The 14,217-nt window shown below is 38.9% G+C and overlaps 2 protein-coding genes across 2 annotated transcripts in view; one reads left to right on the forward strand and one right to left on the reverse strand.

Moving 5' to 3' along the window:
- Positions 1-6,502, reverse strand: part of LOC126235968 (YTH domain-containing family protein 3) — a 46,610-nt gene extending 40,108 nt beyond the window's left edge. Inside the window, exons 1-4 of the mRNA XM_049944940.1 lie at positions 6,296-6,502; positions 6,134-6,158; positions 4,866-4,936; positions 1,508-3,286 (exon numbers count right to left, since the gene is read on the reverse strand). Of these exons, the coding sequence (XP_049800897.1) occupies positions 1,508-3,286; positions 4,866-4,936; positions 6,134-6,158; positions 6,296-6,319 (1,899 nt within the window). The 5' untranslated portion in view covers positions 6,320-6,502. The remainder of the gene's footprint in view (positions 1-1,507; positions 3,287-4,865; positions 4,937-6,133; positions 6,159-6,295) is intronic.
- Positions 6,503-6,773: 271 nt separating this feature from the next.
- LOC126234338 (60S ribosomal protein L30) lies at positions 6,774-13,692 on the forward strand. Its single transcript, XM_049943021.1, has 3 exons — positions 6,774-6,961; positions 7,047-7,192; positions 13,460-13,692. The coding sequence occupies exons 1-3, from the start codon at positions 6,941-6,943 to the stop codon at positions 13,635-13,637; spliced, it is 345 nt and encodes a 114-aa protein (XP_049798978.1). The 5' UTR covers positions 6,774-6,940; the 3' UTR covers positions 13,638-13,692.
- The last annotated feature ends 525 nt before the right edge of the window (positions 13,693-14,217 follow it).

The following is a 14,217-nucleotide window of genomic DNA, read 5'->3' on the forward strand; positions in this document are numbered from 1 at the left end:
GATTTCTCACACTGCTAGTACTGAAGCTGCCGAGGTCTTCCTGGAGTACATTATGCAACAACCAGATCTATGCAGTACTGATGTAATGCTTGTAAAGCGGATGCACGATAAAGCATGTCACCGTCGCGTATCATCATTGTGATAGTTAAAAATTAGGGAGATGTTTCATAGGGAGTGGTATGACAGTACAATTATGTACAGTATATTGTACACTCAAGGATTAAGTTTTCTTTGAAAATTAATGTATTTTTGTATTTAATGAAGTATATCCTCTATGTTTTAAAATTGTATCCTTCGGTTTAATAAAGAACATTTCACTATATCACCCATGTTTTAAAATAAATAAACAAAATAAATTTCAGACAGTAATCTGGCACCCATATGTGCCGGGAATGGCTGGATTAGCAACACTCTAATGTATAAGACATTTGAGGAGTAGCATATCAACGGAACTCAGATGGATCCATTTCGAAGAGAGAGGTATTTTGTTTTTCAGCAACACAAAATACATTATAGCTCAAAATAAATGTAGAGTTTTGACAGTGTTGCTGAATAAAGAAAGAAAAAGAGCAAAATCTTTGAATTCAGTGGTGTCAACTAAGCTTGTGTTTATTATGTAAGGCCTTTGGAATGGGTATTCAAGTCAGAATCAGGAGCAGAAGCAATGATCATTTGTTAATCTTTTTTTGTAGCACAAATTACAATGCATAAGAAAATATAACAATTATAACAACACTGCTGCTTGGGATAAATCCACATGGATGGTTTTACTGTTCTACCCAAACAGCAATCTTTCGCTTTGCTTCATTCTATTACATTGTTTAGTATAGGCCTATTACAGTGGCAATATTGACTGCCTCACACAATGTTAGGAGCATACCACACCATGTTATCCAAAATGTAATTATTGGGACAGTTATTCAAATACGCAGGTAGCAAACAGATGACTGAATTACAGTACCATGTGCTATACTGGTAGTCATAACATTTTATTTTCCGGGTGGAGTGAGTCCATGATACCTCCAGACAGCTTCCACCAGCAACGTCATCACTGACATTTTCTTTTTATGAAGGTCTAATTTGACAGTTAGGTAACAGCCTGTCTGTCAGATGGCACATCCAGAAATGTATCGCACAACAAGCGATGTTGGAAGGCAATAGTTTGATACCAGGTTCGCGTAGCCAGTAATTGTCCCATGCCAGTAACAATTTTATATACTTTTTATATTCTGTGGTTTTAGTATCCCCAGTGACATCCTTCGTTTTCCTTTGAGGTCAGATATATATAACAGTTTTCAATATATTTAAAAACTTCAAACACAGGATCATTCAGCCCAAAGCCCCATAATTCCTGCTGGGGTCTTAATACTTTAGAATGCGCAATTATATGATGCCACAGTGGTTACATAGCACATATGAACAACAGCTCACACACACACACACACACACACACACACACACAGATATGAAATTATCCATAGTGCTGAAAACTATGTTACTTATTTACCTTCTGTTGCTGTGGCAATCCACTGCTACGATCTTGTGGCCCACTGCTGTGCGGAGGTCCCTGTTGCTTCTCTCCTGCATTAGCTGCAGCCTGAGCTGCTGCTTGTGCCACAACTTTGCGGTTATCCTCCTCCTCTTGCCGTTTTTCATAATGCACAAAGTCATCAAAGATAGACGTAGTATGGCGAAAACTGTGCAGTATTCGCAACACATGCCTTCCTTTCTCGAACGGTACTTCTTGTGTATCCCTTGAGTTTGTCACAGATTTGTTATCATTATTTTCCAGTCTGATGTGGCGCAGCTGAGCATTCGGCACATCCTTCACATATATCCACCTTACACGGAACTGCCCCTTCCACTTGTCCTGAGACCACACTGAGCTAGAAGAATTGTAGTCTACAGGTGACACCATCTGTGCCATACCACAGAAATGTCCAGAACCATTGACAGAGAAGAATAGAAAAACTGGTCCACCACCTTTCGCCTCACGTTCACGAAATGCTTGGTCTAGACGCTTATTTCCATGTTCAGTAGAACACCAAATCTCGTACTTGATAGAACGATGGATATCATCTTCTGAATATGATTTTATCACAAAGAAACGGGCTCCTTTGGCTGAGAGATCAAAATCCGGAGGGTTGTAGTTGTTTTTGATCCTCAGTTCATCCAGCACTGGATGCGATGGCAGTGGATTCGCTGGCACCAGAGCTCCAGGATGTTGGTTTGGTGGAGGCTGCTGCTGAATGTGATGGGGTGGAGGAGCAGCCCCAGTACCGGGCTGTGGATGATGAGGATGGTGGGGATGGTGAGGTCCTGGCAAGACGGCAACCTGACCAGGATGATGGCCAGGATGGTGATGTGGTGGTCCTCCAGCTGTTGGAGGATAGCTGCCAACACCAGCTCCTGGTGGTCCACCAGCAGTCCCCCTAGGCCCTCCACCTCGCACTGGTCCTCCCCATGTTGAACGCACAGTAGGTGGAGGTGCAACTGGCTGTTTGGGTCCACCAGCTAATGCACTACTGCTGCCACCATTCTTCCCTTCCCACGTCCCGATGTCCATGTTATGCTTTCCTGGAACCATTGGTGGTGGAGGCATACCAGGGCCTTTCTTTTTCATTCCTCCTGAAGAAACTTGTGGTTGAGGCTTGGCTGGCTGCCCTGCAATTGATGCCCACGTCATCTTCTTCGGTTGTACTGTGGGCGCTGGTGCTACACTCTGCTGTACCGTCACCATTCCTCCCATTCCCATATCTACACTACCACTTTTATCAGACGGGCTCTGCTGTTTTAAGTCCTTGCCATCAGAAACTTTTCCACTGCCACTACCAGTATCTGAAAGTCCTAGACCTTGCATTCCCTGTTCCACAGCTTTTACATCAGATCCACCAACTCCAGGTGCTGTGTACATGCCATCTCCACCCCTGTAATAATCATCATAATGGGGTTTGCGGGAAATGGGTGCAGCAGAGCTGCCCCATGTTGAAAAGTCTCCATTCCCATGAAAGTAATTGAACCCTGCGGCAGCAGCTGCTGCGGCTGCAGCAGGCTGCCCGAAGGCTGTTCCAAACCCACCTCCGCCGCCACCAAACATGCCATCCATACTGTACGAATCATGGCCCATCTGTCCACCATAACCACCCAAAAAAGTCATGGGATCACCTCCATTTGACCAAGTGCCATCCCCAACTCCAAATGCTTGGTATGGAAACGACGTTCCATAGTAATTTGACATGTTGTATGGGTCCGATGCCATTGAAGTTGAAATTGGGGTGTTGTAACCCTGAAACAGAAATTAAGCATTCCTCTAGAATGAAGACACATTAATTACAATAAAATAAAATAAGAGAGACAAATAGTGTCTTTACCAATTGCATTTAACTAATACTGGTAATATATATTTAAAATAACCAATTAGCGGCCAGAGAGAGGGATTCTTCTGTCATAAATTGCATAGAACATGTGTTTCCACAATACACTGATCCTAGAAAATTTGAAATGGGCATTTGAGTTCAGTGGGGGAATAACATTCTGCACTTAACTATTAAAACTTACCAGGCAATCTAGAAACATACACGGTATTAACAGGAGCTGAACAAAGAAGTTAGCATTCTGTGGAAAAATAAAAGCTATGAATATGGTGCATAAAAATATCAAAATCATTGAAAAGAAAAAATGGTTCCTTGCCAGCAGGTATTTCAAAATGCTCAACTCTAGCGATTACAATTGCCATAATCAGGAATAATGGCCCAAAATGTTTTTCCGTGTGACAACTTGCAATAAGCTATACAAACAACCTAAATGTACTCCATTACAAAATACCATCAATAACAACATATGTTCATCTCACAGCTAGCACAGTCAATATAGTTGCAAAAAAAATTTGAAGGATAATTTCCATAGATTTGCAGGTGCTTTCAAAATTTGTGCTCAAAATTCATGGAAATTTATTATAAATTTTCAGAACTCACTGGTTTGCCAGTGAAGAACACATACAAAATAATTTTCACAAACACACACACACACACACACACACACACACACACACACACACACATTTATTCACTACTTATAACTTTCAATCTGCCCTATAAGAGACTTCATTAAAGAAGTGGGTGGTTTATATAAAGTCATGTCTAGGCCTACAACTAAACTATATTTCAGTCTATGGCAGTACATAAATTATCTTAAACTGTTTTTAAGTACATGTTTTCAGATCTGTGCCACATTGCTGACATGGGTCCTTGTATAAATTACTATAATAATCTGTTTACAAGTGCATCATTTCATTTCAAACCATGCATATTAAATATAACATAATGAATATGAGTGGTTGCACACAGATGAAACAACAATATTGAAGGTTAATGCTTCACAAATACTCATATATGGGTTAAAACCTGTGGGCCCTATTACCTTCAGATCACAATTACATTGACTATAAATTGCCAGCAACATATTTTAAATATCTCTTCCTTCCCTCAGACTACACTTTAAGGAGTTCAAATTCCATGTGTGAAGCTTTATAAACTGAAAAGGAAATGGGCAACCATTTGCCCTGTCATTAACTAATCTGATCCTAATTTGTATACACTTTATATATGCATATATTATTTTTGTATCTGACATGTCCTACACACTGTTATACCCAAATGGTATTCGCACAAAACATAAATAAATAAAAATTATATACAGTCTTTAAGACTTCAAAATTTGATCCTTATTGGGATTGTCAATAACAAACATCAGCCTTCACCAACACAGGAATGCAATAAATTATAATGTTGTTTACAACAAAATTTGAGTAAATCTAAAAAGCAGGCTAGATCATACAATAGCACTTAAAGGATGGGAAAAGTTACCTGATGATGCTGGGTTCGCCATGAATCAAAATCTTCATGTTCATTCACGTGGTCCTTTGGGCCATTTGACACTGAAAGTAAAAAATAAAAGTATTTAGGTTAACAGTGAACAAAATTATTAAGTAGAGAAAAGTGACAGCCGTAAGAGTAGTCTTCATGGTCCCAGATTAGTGCAATCATTTTAATCTAATCTAATTGTCATCTTGATTGTTTGTATGTCAATGTAACATCACCTACCATCACATAGTGCAGCTTGTTTATGTAATTAATTTCACAGGCTATAACTTCATTAGCTATTTCCAGAACCTAGTCTAGAATGTAACTGCTGTCCTTATTCTAGATATGTACACAAAATTATGAAAATTACTAGACCTACTGACATCAGAGTAAGCTAATTCATCATTTCACTTCTATAAAATGCAAACCATTTAGTAGAAGACATTACATTTCCCTGTGTATGGCACTGAACTTACATTACAGCATGTTCATCAAACTTTACGATGATCATAGTATATACAATAATACTCGCAAATATCATTAATTAGCCTATTTCACACAACGTACCGTTGTTTACACTTTTACTTCAGACTTAGCGATGCTTGCACGTTTACAAAATCTTTAGAAATTAGCAAACTACTGTGACAGACTAAACAACACACTCATGCTGAATATTATGCATAACCGTTTTCTGCAATAAAGTCTACAGAGTTTGCAAAACAATCGCAATCAAAATCTACCTATTCCCTGTGCCATATTAATTTGTAAACTGTATCTATCATGGGAACAACAAGTCTGATTACCTAAATAATCACAAATACTGACTTAACGAGAAACTAGCCATGGGATCAATTTACATTGAGTAGTTCCTGTTTACCACACAATCTCAAGCTGGAAAGTCAATCAACATACAATTTATCTCACTCTTAGTGTCATTAAGATCATATCTGTTTTCTTCAAACTTACGTAATACCTACTAAAAATTTCTATAGGCCAACACACGTCAAAATTTTTACGTTTAAGCTTAGTGACACTTGGATACAGATGAATACTGGTATACCAGTAACACGCAAGACTGCACGTCACTTCTTACTGAACTGCTTACGAGGCGACACGACATAACAACATTCATATGCAAGCCTACTTTTCCCAACAGACTATCGGAACAAATGTTAACACTGTGTTCACAAGTACCTCTCTTCGATCTAGGAATTGTGTAGCAATGGGATGTCATATGACAATACGCAAAAAAGACAAGTTGTTCGTATTACCTTGATTCCCTTGTCCTTTCATCCGCTGCGCAGGTTCACGTCCAGGTAACATACGAAAGAGGACACAAGCATTAATTACAACACAGTTATCGCACTCTTTATTCTCTTTTCAAAGACTGCATCTCAATTTACTACGCCCTAGGATAGCAATTCTTCCTTTACCTGATCTGACACGCCTGCTGACATCACCTAATTTCTGCACTCTGTTCTTTAAATGATGCAAAGTCTTTAAAATAAAACTGTCAATCGACAAGGGATAATTAGTCAAAAGTCTTTCTGGCACAAAATATACAAACAACTTCCTAAAATAATACAAAACTCCACACACAAATCACTTCATTAAGAAACAATGGCGGCTGATCCTGACTCCGAAAAGTTGGGCAAGTGCGCATGCGCATATAGATTTGAGTACGTCATATGTTCCAGATAGGTGTCATCCACTTCGGATTTCCACCAATTTTGATTTTCATTTTTTTGAAAATATTTCTGGAGAACTATTGATACACGTGTTCACTTTTCTCGTCGTAGCTTTCATTCTCAAAATTAACATCCTCTATTAAATTATTTTTCCCTTCGCTGTTGACCCTTTTTGTTTAGTGTAATATCTTTGCAGTCTATCCCATGAGGCTCTTTGGTTTCAGAAGTTCATTGAAGTGGTCTTTTGAGGTATGGTGTAGGTTGAGAAATACGTGGACGCAGTGCAGTGGAAGGAATAAGGGAGTTATTTATTGCGTCGAGGTTGTGAAGTTTTTCCAATAGAGACAGTTTCTATTTCGCACTTAAAAAGTCGTTCTTCTATCGGCCACAATGGTTGCGCAAAAGAAACAGGTGAATTTCTTTAACACGTGGTATCATGTGTAAACATGTGTCTAATTCCAGAATGTAAATTTTTAATATGTCTTATGTATTTTAGAAAAAGGCAATGGAGAGCATAAACTCCCGCCTGGCTCTTGTCATGAAGTCGGGAAAATATGTTCTTGGCCTGAAACAAACTCTGAAATCCCTGAGGCAGGGAAAGGCGAAGTTGGTAATAATTGCAAACAATACACCACCATTACGGTAAGTGAAATTATAACAATTATATATACGAATGCCTTTCTATTAACTGACTTAGTGAGCTCTGATGCCTAAAGTGCGCTAGAAGTTAAATGTATTTGTCCCCTCCCCCCCCCCTTGCATTTTTCAATATGGCGCGGACATAAACATACCGGTCCTTCGAACTTAACCTAGGTCTCAGTCTGTGCTTCAGATCAGGGTCACCACAACCATGATTTCGACTAGGAGGGCGGGCGCAAAATATAATTTTCCCTCAAACGTGCATTAGGCAATAGTGGGAACAGCATCTCATTAGCTATACAGCGTAGTTCGGCAGTTGTAATTATTGCTCTGTATGTTCTACCCTCAAGTTTCTGAAGAAGGAATGAAGTATAACGTTGAGGACGTACTTCTTTAATCCCAGAAGATTTTTCCTGTTCAACATTCGGCAATCTTTGTGTATGAAATGTATGTAATTTGAGTTTTTTTGTCGCTCTTGTCACGATTAATCCGATTTATTCTACATTTGAGATGAACAGGGGCTAGACTGTGTCAGACATGAAAGAGCTAAGGTTTATTTGTATTTTTAGTTCAAATGTTTCCGTAATTCAACAGAGGAAATGCTGACATAACGCGTGATCTGTGTTGCCAGCACAACTTGTAACATTTAGCTTCACCACACAATTGTGATAAAACTATTGCTAGGTTGTAAGGCTAATGGAAAAACAAGTCAACGCAAAGTTGAGCTAATAAGTGACAGAGCCCAGTCACAAGTGACGTAGCCCAGTTGCCACATTTCCTTGTGCCACATGTAATTGTCTCATCTCTTTGCTTGTAATTCTGATGCACTGTATTCAGCAAGAATATCAATCATCAGTCTTTTAAATTCAAACACTGAGTCTCGATGGATATGCTTGGTCGTATTGTCGAAACATTGCCATTTTCTGGCTAGTGAACTGTTATTGGCTGGCAGCTTGTTAAGTCGCCCAGTACCCAGTAAAGACTTCTGTGTTAAAATCTGTCATGACTACATATACTACTCACATATGTACTTTGCAGCACACACTGTGGATTGTAAAGATTGGAAGCAGTGACAGAGGGCATAAAACAAAACTGTAGTACCAGAACTGTCTTTCAAATTTGCATTCTATACAGTGTACAGAAATTCACCGAGTTGACTCCTTACAAGCTTGTAATGTCAACTGTGGAAGTAAATCCATTTTTCGCGTATTTCTCTCAACCCTAAAATAACACTTTAAGGTGGCAAGCATATGAAATGCGGCTCATGAGAAAAGCATTTAAACATCAACAGCAGTGGTAACAGTTAGCCATTAAGCAGATGTCAGCATTTATGCTTACGGTTTAACTATGCAGCTGGTGTGATGCTTTTGGTTTAATTCAACACTTTCATTGGCTTTTGCTTTTTTCTTGGTGAGCACAAAGGATGATGGAAATACGGAAGCGTCCGATCCCACCCGTCTTTGACCCATGACGTCACAAATATGGCGGAAACAAACAAACACACACACTTTCCACAAGAAGCCTAATGACACTAACGGGACAAGTGCGGGAAATGGGGTGTTTTGGGTGGGGGGCAAACTAAATAGCTACAACGTGTAAGTGAAGACAGCCATGCATGAATACCCAACCAACTCCCCAGGGGTCGTAACCCCTGCAACACATAGAAGATAAAGATGCTTCAGTAGCTGATTAGTGTTTTTTGTCTTTTTAAAAAAAAAAGAACTCACGGGATAGAACGAACAGATCAGAAAGATAAATATAATACACTAAAACAGAAATTGGAGGAAACACTTAATTAAAATAAGTAATAAGTGTTTTTATTAACTCCGCGCCGTCATGACGTCACACACAACACCCTTACGTCACGGGTCAAAGCCGACGCGTGGGATTGGACGCTTCTGTCGACCCAGGATGATCTCCAAAAACCCTTGTTTTGAACATATAATTTGTGGTTGTAGCATATCAGAAAGTAGGTCAATTACCTTGTACCCAGATACCAATTTCAATTTTTTGTGACTTTTTACTTGCTGTTATACGTCTGATATTTTCATCTGATGAAATTCATTATCAAAAGTTATTGTGCAAACATGTAGTCTACATGTAATTTCAGTCACTTATACTTTATACAAAGTATTGGGGACAGTTGCAGTCTTTTAATCATAAATGTCAATTACAAGTGTTTGTGCTTGTATTTAGGGGGTTTTTAACATTGTTCTCGGTTCTGCATACCTTAATTTTGCATTATTCAAATCTGAACTGCTTGAAAACTTAAAATAGGGATTTCACTGTATACCCAGAAACTACTTACATCCGTTTACAAATTGAAGAAATCAAACTGTTAATCAGAATGCATATTTCCTGTTACCACAGTGCATTCAATTTTTGTTTAGAAATGAATTTATTAATAAAGTGCACTTTTAGTTTACTTTGTTTCTAAGTAATTCTGGTCTAGAAAATATTTTCTCACTGGGATCCTGTAGGTCGAAAATATCATGGCCACTTTCATTGGAGTTTTATGGGAAACTTCATCGAAAGAAGCCCATTTTGAGCTACTGCCATTTTGTTCAAAATGGTACTTGTGGCTAGTGTCATTAGTAGGTGAATGAGTAGATCAAGCAAGGCAACAACTGCATACACTCTCTCTATTAATATTAGTGAAGTTGTTAGTTGTGCAGATGTTGCTGTAACTCTTTGTGCTGTCATGGTAGCCCACTATCCTTTGCATATGCTTCGGATCAGCTGTCTGATTATAACTTTCGAAAGGGAGGTATAGTTTCAGGTTGAGACTTATCCATTCCAAAGGCTCCAGTACACTTAACCATTTATTCAAAATTCACCATTTGTCAGCTGTGAGGTTCTGAACACCTGACTACAAATATGATAAACGGGTTACGGATGCACTCCTTTTGCTCCAGTAGGCATTGCAGTATATGAAATGTACTGTCCTAAGGAGTTCAGGTTTACTGAATTAACTATAATAAAGTTTTTTTTTCGGCAGAATGTGGATCTCATGGTGTTTCTCATTAGCATTGCAACTTGTTTTAAAATGACTGACCATTTTTCTGATGTTTTCCTTCATGATGCAGAACTTATTGTTGCTGTTCAAAGAAATTTTGGTGACCAAATAGATATTGTGTACCTCTTGCATGTTTATGCTTACAGCTTTGTTTTTGATCTACCATTTTGAAAGTTATGTAACGCATCGTTAATATTTAGCATCGTATGTATCTATGGGGAAACAGAATGCCTTGATAGCAAAAGCTTTCAGGCACCAGTCACTGTTAATGAGATCAGTTATAGCTATATATGCCTCACAATACATCTAAAAATCATTAGAGACACAGGTAGTCTCTCTCACTTCAAAGTTTATGGTATCTTTGGCAATATTCTCCAGTTATGTGGAGCAGCATTTTTTCATACCTCCCCTCCGTGAAACAAAACATGATTTAGATTAGTGCTCCTGCAAGGAGATGTTTGCACCCTCAAAAACTAGTCCAGTAAAATTACATACCATACTGTGCAAAAGCTTGGAAAGTTTTGATTTCGAGATATGTTATTGGACTCGGATTTAAAAATCTTATTTTGGTGGACTACTTCAGGCTTTACTTTTGTAATGAATGCCCTTTCTGTGCAGTTTGAAGGATTGTATGCATACCTGGGTATTTCGTCTGACTCTCAATATAAGAAGAATTAACCTCAGTATCAGTAGACATCGCTGTTTTATTGCTCACAAGGGAACCTCCCCATCGCACCCCCTCCCCCACCCCGCACCCCTCAGATTTAGTTATAAGTTGTCACAGTGGATAAGCCTTGAAAAACTGAACACAGATCAATCGAGAAAACAGGAAGAAGTTGTGTGCAACTATGAAAAAATAAGCAAAATATACAAACTGAGTTGTCCATGTCTAAGATGTGCAACATCAAGGATAGTCTCAGCTAAGGAGAGCTGTAGTCCCGTGGTTAGCGCGAGCAGCTGCGGAACGAGAAGTCCTTGGTTCAAGTCTTCCCTGAAGTGAAAAGTTTAATTCTTCATTTTCCGTTTATGTGACAAACTCTTATGTTTTCATCACTTTTTGGGAGTGATTATCACATCCACAAGAAAACCTAAATCGGGCAAGATAGAAGAATCTTTTTACCCATTCGCCAAGTTTAAAAGTTATGTGGGACGACAACATATTTCTGTCATGTGACACACATGCCGTCACCAGTGTCGTATAGAACATATCAGACGTGCTTTCCTGTGGAGTAATCGGTTGACATATGACCTTGCGATAAAATGTTTTCGATTCCCATTGGAGAGGCACATCCTTTCGTATACTAATTGCATGGTTGCATGCTTTTGCGGTGTGGTTGCAAAGCACAGACACTAAACTTATTACAGTGAACAGACACGTCAATGAACGAACGAACAGATCATAACTTTGGGAAAATAAAGTAAAATATTCACTCCAGGGAAGACTTGAACCAAGGACCTCTCGTTTCGCAATTGCTGACACTAACCAAGGCGCTCTTTGGCTCGGAGCGTCCTTGATGTTGTCTATCTTGCACATGGACTACTCAGTTTGTGTATTTTGCTTATTTTTTCATAGTTCCACACAACTTCTTCCTGTTTTCTCGATTGATCTGTGTTCAGTTTTTCAAGGCCTATCCACTGTGCCAACTTGTAACTAAATCTGAAGGGGGGTGCGATGGGGAGGTTCCCTTGTCAGTAAATTGTGTAATTTAAGATGCCCAATCATGCCTGTTTTATTTTTTGATATATTACAGAGCTTTTTAAAACAGATATTGCAACAAAAGTTGTCTCCATCCTCCACAAAGTATTGCCAGCTCTAAGACTTTTGTCTTGGTATATCCTTACTGATTTGAAACACAGCTTTAGTCGAATAAAACCTGAGGCGTAAGAGTTAAGAGCACAGTGGGGCACAAGCGTGTCTGTCTAGTGTCAACATTCACTTCAAATAACGCTGGTGCTACAGTGCATGTTGACGCAGTTGACTAGCAGGCAGCAACATACATTGCCATGTCTGCAGCTCGTGGTCTTATTGGCCAGCATTGCTGCCTCAGGATCACAGGTTCGATTCTCGTCTGGGTTGGGGATTTTATCTTTCTGGGGACTGGGTGTTTGTGTTATCATCATCATTTGTGACAGTGGTTAGACTGGACTGTGTGTAAAAATTGGGACTTTGTATGGGTGCTGATGGCCCTGCAGTTGAGCACCCCACAAACCAATCATCATACGCCGCCACACTGTTTCTTGAGAACTAGAAGCTTGAGGAATTTTCAGTGCGATAGTCGGTGCAGCTCACCATTCCATCCCTACAGTCAAGTTATAGCTTTAATTTACATGTTACAAAGGCTGTTGTTAATGCTGCCTAATAAAATTGTCTCCTGCGACAATGGTAGCACTGAGGAATTGCCATATAAATGCAAACAAAATCATGTTATGTAATTGTTCATAAAAGGCAGCCGTGCCAAGCACATTTTGTCAGGGAGCTTCTCTTGTGCTAGGGACTATCGTGTGAATTGCCTATGTTGATAAATTTGTAGTGCTCAGAATGTGTAATTCCAGCAACTCTTAAAACACGTATTGTGGTCACATATGGAAAGATCCACCAACAGTAATTATTCATGAAGGTTTAGTCTACATTTAAACTGACATGAGGGCATTGTGGCACTGCTTTTATTTCCATCCAGGTTTGTGATGCCTCTGTGAACAGTAGTAGTACTTTAGCCAGTGCCCACAGTTTGTTCAGAGCAATCATTGCCCTTTTATTTTCCTGTAATAATTGTCTTACACTAGCATCTTATATTGCCTACAATGAACTCTTTAAAGTGACCAGTACCGGTACATAACCTAGAAGTATGCACCAGTTTTTCAAATTTTTGTTCAAACACTATTGTGACCAAAGTTTGCAGATCGTGTGAGATACATAAACTATTTTAAACAAAAATTGACATTTGTATTTCATCCTCGTTTTAAGGGCCAAACCTGTGTGTGTGTGTGTGTGTGTGTGTGTGTGTGTGTGTTTTAGTGCAATGTTGACATCCAAGCCTACTTTAGGAGCAGATTTTTTTAGTTCCTGCAGTTGAACCCGTTTCAAATGTAATTTTTGACAAACAAATTGCTGTGACTTAATCACATATACCATTCTTGAAGAGATAATGGGATTAGTTTGCCTGTTCTGTGTAATTACCATCCTTACCTATGGTAAGGGTTCTTGCACTGTTCTACTAGTACACCTTAGTTTGACAGATTTCTTTCTGTTACAGGAAATCAGAAATTGAATACTATGCCATGTTGGCAAAGACTGGAGTTCATCACTATTCTGGTAATAACATTGAACTTGGAACAGCATGTGGAAAATATTTCAGGGTTTGCACACTGTCCATCACAGACCCAGGAGATTCAGATATCATTCGTTCGATGCCAACTGCTGATGGGCAGTAATGTTAAAATGCAATTGTGTGTGAATAAAGTTTTTAATATTTAAAGTTCTTATAAACGTGTTTGTGAATTTTGTTACTCTGGCAGCCTTGGATACCACATTTGTAAAATTGCATTCCTGAATACAGCAAGTCGCCCATGACTATTTACTTCAATAGCATGAGCACTGGTGAACTAAAAGTGTGGTAATTTTAAAGTGAACACAGTGATCTGGCAGTTTGAGAGTAGGTGAAACTGAATATTCATAATTGCTGCAGGTCTTTTGTGTGTGTGTGTGTGTGTGTGTGTGTGTGTGTGTGTGTGTGTTTTGAGCTGCCAGTTGATACCATAAAACTTCCATAATTATTAATATCTTTAAAATGAAATTCGTGGCATGTTTTGATACAGGTTAACTGCTGTGAATATTTTCTGTAACGTATGTTGAATCATTCACAAAAAGTGACAGTAGTCACATAATTGCTTGAAGACATTCACATTATTAAAAGAAAATAAACACAGGAGATGTGAATGTGCTACTTCTCATGTTTTAAAATGAACACTGCTGCTCGCGATGCAGCTAGCAAGTATTTTCAAGATGTGACTC

Source organism: Schistocerca nitens, chromosome 2 (genome assembly GCF_023898315.1).
Source record: "Schistocerca nitens isolate TAMUIC-IGC-003100 chromosome 2, iqSchNite1.1, whole genome shotgun sequence".
Classification (NCBI taxonomy): domain Eukaryota; kingdom Metazoa; phylum Arthropoda; class Insecta; order Orthoptera; family Acrididae; genus Schistocerca; species Schistocerca nitens.

Excerpts from the sequence above, each read along its gene's own strand:
- LOC126234338 (XM_049943021.1), top strand. The coding sequence starts at position 6,941 with ATGGTTGCGCAAAAGAAACAG. Across the intron at positions 6,962-7,046 it reads TGGTTGCGCAAAAGAAACAG|AAAAAGGCAATGGAGAGCAT; the intron begins GTGAATTTCTTT and ends TATGTATTTTAG. Across the intron at positions 7,193-13,459 it reads AACAATACACCACCATTACG|GAAATCAGAAATTGAATACT; the intron begins GTAAGTGAAATT and ends TTTCTGTTACAG.